Consider the following 3,249-nt stretch of genomic DNA (forward strand, 5'->3'; position numbering starts at 1 on the left):
GCCTCTGCCTCCCGAGTGCTGGGATTAAAGGCGTGCGCCACCATCGCCCGGCTCAGTTGTTTTTCTTAATCAATAACCTAAGCCACAGTCTATACAGCTCTTCAAGAGAAACTAGCTATGCGACATTTCCTTGTTCCTATTTTCTATCCTCTGCAGCCCCTGGTTTATCAGGGATGGGGCCAACACTTTAAATAGTATATCTTAGGAGGAAATTATCTTTATACTATTCCACTGGTAAAAATGCCCAGTAGGACGGGTTATTTCCATGAGATAATCACTTCACGTTAAAGGCATTGGAGATCTCCCCACACCCATTCACACATGCCAGATAACAGAGAAAAATGGCAGCTGTGAACATGGAAAGACACAGCAGTAGCAAAAGACATGCTGGGTCCAAAGCCCTACCACACTTGCAGTTCCGAGATTCACCCTGCTTGCTGGTGGGCTGATTCCCTGAAGTTAATTGCCGCTGTTGTTCCTCTAACATGGCCACCAGCAACAAAAGAAACAAAAAAGGAAGGGTGTGATAGGTTCTGTGGTGCCAATGGCAGCACACCCACCCGAGATTTGGTCAAAGTCATTTTGTCTTTATCAACCAATATGGTAGACAAAGCACACAGGAAGTAAAAGAGCACTCAGTAGGTGGGGACAGGAAGGCCAGGAGTTTAAGGTCACCCTTGGCTACTTGGAGAATTCAAAGTTAGCCTGAGATAGGATCAAAACCTGACTGATCTGTGAAATAAGGGATATGAAGAGGCATTTGCACACCCATACTCACAGCACTTATCTATGGCAATAACCAAGAGGTGGAAGCAACTCGGATGCCCATCAACAGATGAGTAGATTTATCAGTTGTGTGCGTGGGTGCGTATGCACATGCATACGTGTGTGGGTGTGTGTGAGTATACAACATATAAATTGAGAAAAGGATATATAAACATATCGAGAGAGAGAAAGAGGGGAGGAGGAAGGGAGGGACACAGACAAAGGAAGATGGAAATTATTTGTGATCACATATCATGTCACAAGGAAATTATAATGGTAAAAATAAAATGGCGCTGTTCCCTGAGAGGTGACAGTGGGCAGCAGGCCACAAGCGGCAGTGAACTCCAGGCAGGGAACCACATGGTGGGTCAGCCAGTCCCACGAGGAGCCGTGGTGGGTGAGAGACAGAGATGGATAGGCACGCCATGCATGAGGTTGGATATTTGTTTAGTGGGTTATGGAAGGGAAGGGGAAAAGGGATCTGGAGGGAAAAGGGAAAGAAGAGGAGAAGCTACCTCTTTAGGAGAGAGATGCAAAGGAAGAAGTTCAGGGGGGAAGCTGAAGGAAGATCCTCTTGCCTAGGCAGACAGGGGTGTGGGAGGTGCTTATCTCTTAAAGGGACAGAACAGACCATTACAGAAATTATGTCATATAACACAAGATAAATAAATCTTGAAGACATAATATAAAATAAAACAGGCCACCCACAAAAGTCCAGTATATCTAAAGTAGTCAGATTCATAGAAACCAGCAGGAGAACGGTGGTTCCAGGGTGAGAGAAATGGGGGAGAGTTTGTTGTTTAATGTGTACAGAGATTCATGACACATACAAAGAGCTCTGAGCTCTGTCTCACAGCAATGTGAAGATATGTTTCCATTGTAAACTTAAAAATGGTCACTGTAGTAAATTTGATGTATTTCTTCCAGTGCTGACAGCAAACCCCAGGGCCTTGCGCACAATACGTGTGTGCTCTACCATCCAACTACATCCCCAGCAGGGAGGACCTGCCAGTGTAGGACAAGCTGGCCTCAAACTTCTTTTTCTCCTCCTCAGCTTCCCAAGTGCTAGGATTATAAGTATCCAACATACGTGGTGGTTTATGTGGTTTTTTTTAACCACAATAAAAATTATAAATGTAAGCCAGCGGTAGAGGCACATGCCTTAATTCTAGTACTCGCGACGCAGAGGCAGGCAGATCTCTGTAAGTTTGAGGCCAGCCTGGTCTACAGAGCTAGTTCTAGGACAGGCAGGCTTGTTATACAGAGAAACAAACCCTGTTTCAAAAAACCAAAAATAAATAAATGAACCCATCATTTTGCACAATTAATATACAATAATAAAACATTATAAAGAAGTGTTGAGGCTGGACAAGGTTGGGCCCACTTTTAATCCCATCACTCAGGAGGCAGGAAGCAGAAGGATCTTGTGAGTTCAGGGCCAGCCTGGCGTCCATCACAAGCTCCAGGACAGCTAGGGCTACATAGAGAAACCCTATCTCTAAAAAAACGATAACAAAACAAACAACATCAACATCAAAAACGTGTTGGGAATCAAAATAAAAATCCTGTCTCAAAAAACAAAAACAAAAATCCATTCTGGAGTCACTCATCACGGCTAGTCACTTGACAGAATGAGTCTGCTGTGCTCAATAACGGTGGTGCAGTCTTTCCTTACGTGTCTTCTAGGTGTTCCCAGAGTGTCCAAGTCGGTGAAAGAAAAGGTTTCACTGCCCTGTGGTTACAACTACTCTGTTGATGAGCTGGCCAGACTCCGGATCTACTGGCAGAAAGAGGGGAAAGTGGTGCTGAGCTATGTCTCTGGGGATAAAGAAGTGTGGCCCCAATATAAGAACCGGACTTTACTTGACATCACAGACAACTTCCGTCTCATGATCCTGCGCCTGTTCCTGTCAGACAGGGGCTTGTATACCTGTGTCGTTCAAAGGCAAGAACAAGGGTCTTACATACGGAAGCACTTGGAATCTGTGGAGCTGTTGGTCAGAGGTGGGTAGGAGTCTCTGATTTACTGATTTGTAATGTCCTGAAAGTCTCGTCTCTACTGATGTAGGTGACAATTCTATCAAAGAAGAATTCCTATCTGAGGGGTGGATTTCCAGTTTTACAGAGAATCTAACTGATGGTTCAAGGGGGAAAAATCTGTCAGTGTGCTTTTCTTGTACTTGGACCACACACACAAGGCCAAGGTAATCAGACCAGGCACTAGAGTGGCCTGAAATGCCTTCTGATTCTTGGGAATGTAACTTGAATGTGATGTGCCTGTACTCTGAACTGCACTTGAGAACTTCCTATCCCAGGTAACAAGTTAACTAGGTCACAGACTTTTGACCTTTCTGAATAATTTGTACCCCTACCTCTGTTCATAAACATCCTTATCTTCTCCACTAAGAGTGACCAAAACTTGTTACCTGAGTCATTTGAGATAAAAAGGACCAATCTTTTTTTTATTTGAACTGTGGTGTGTGT

The 3,249-nt window shown here is 44.3% G+C and overlaps 1 protein-coding gene across 1 annotated transcript in view; it reads left to right on the top strand.

Moving 5' to 3' along the window:
- Positions 1–3,249, top strand: part of Cd80 (CD80 molecule) — a 22,428-nt gene that overhangs the window by 10,235 nt on the left and 8,944 nt on the right. The window contains exon 3 of the mRNA XM_013351828.1: positions 2,452–2,769. Coding sequence (XP_013207282.1) covers positions 2,452–2,769 — 318 coding nt within the window. The remainder of the gene's footprint in view (positions 1–2,451; positions 2,770–3,249) is intronic.

Source organism: Microtus ochrogaster, chromosome 2 (assembly GCF_000317375.1).
Source record: "Microtus ochrogaster isolate Prairie Vole_2 chromosome 2, MicOch1.0, whole genome shotgun sequence".
Lineage (NCBI taxonomy): Eukaryota > Metazoa > Chordata > Mammalia > Rodentia > Cricetidae > Microtus > Microtus ochrogaster.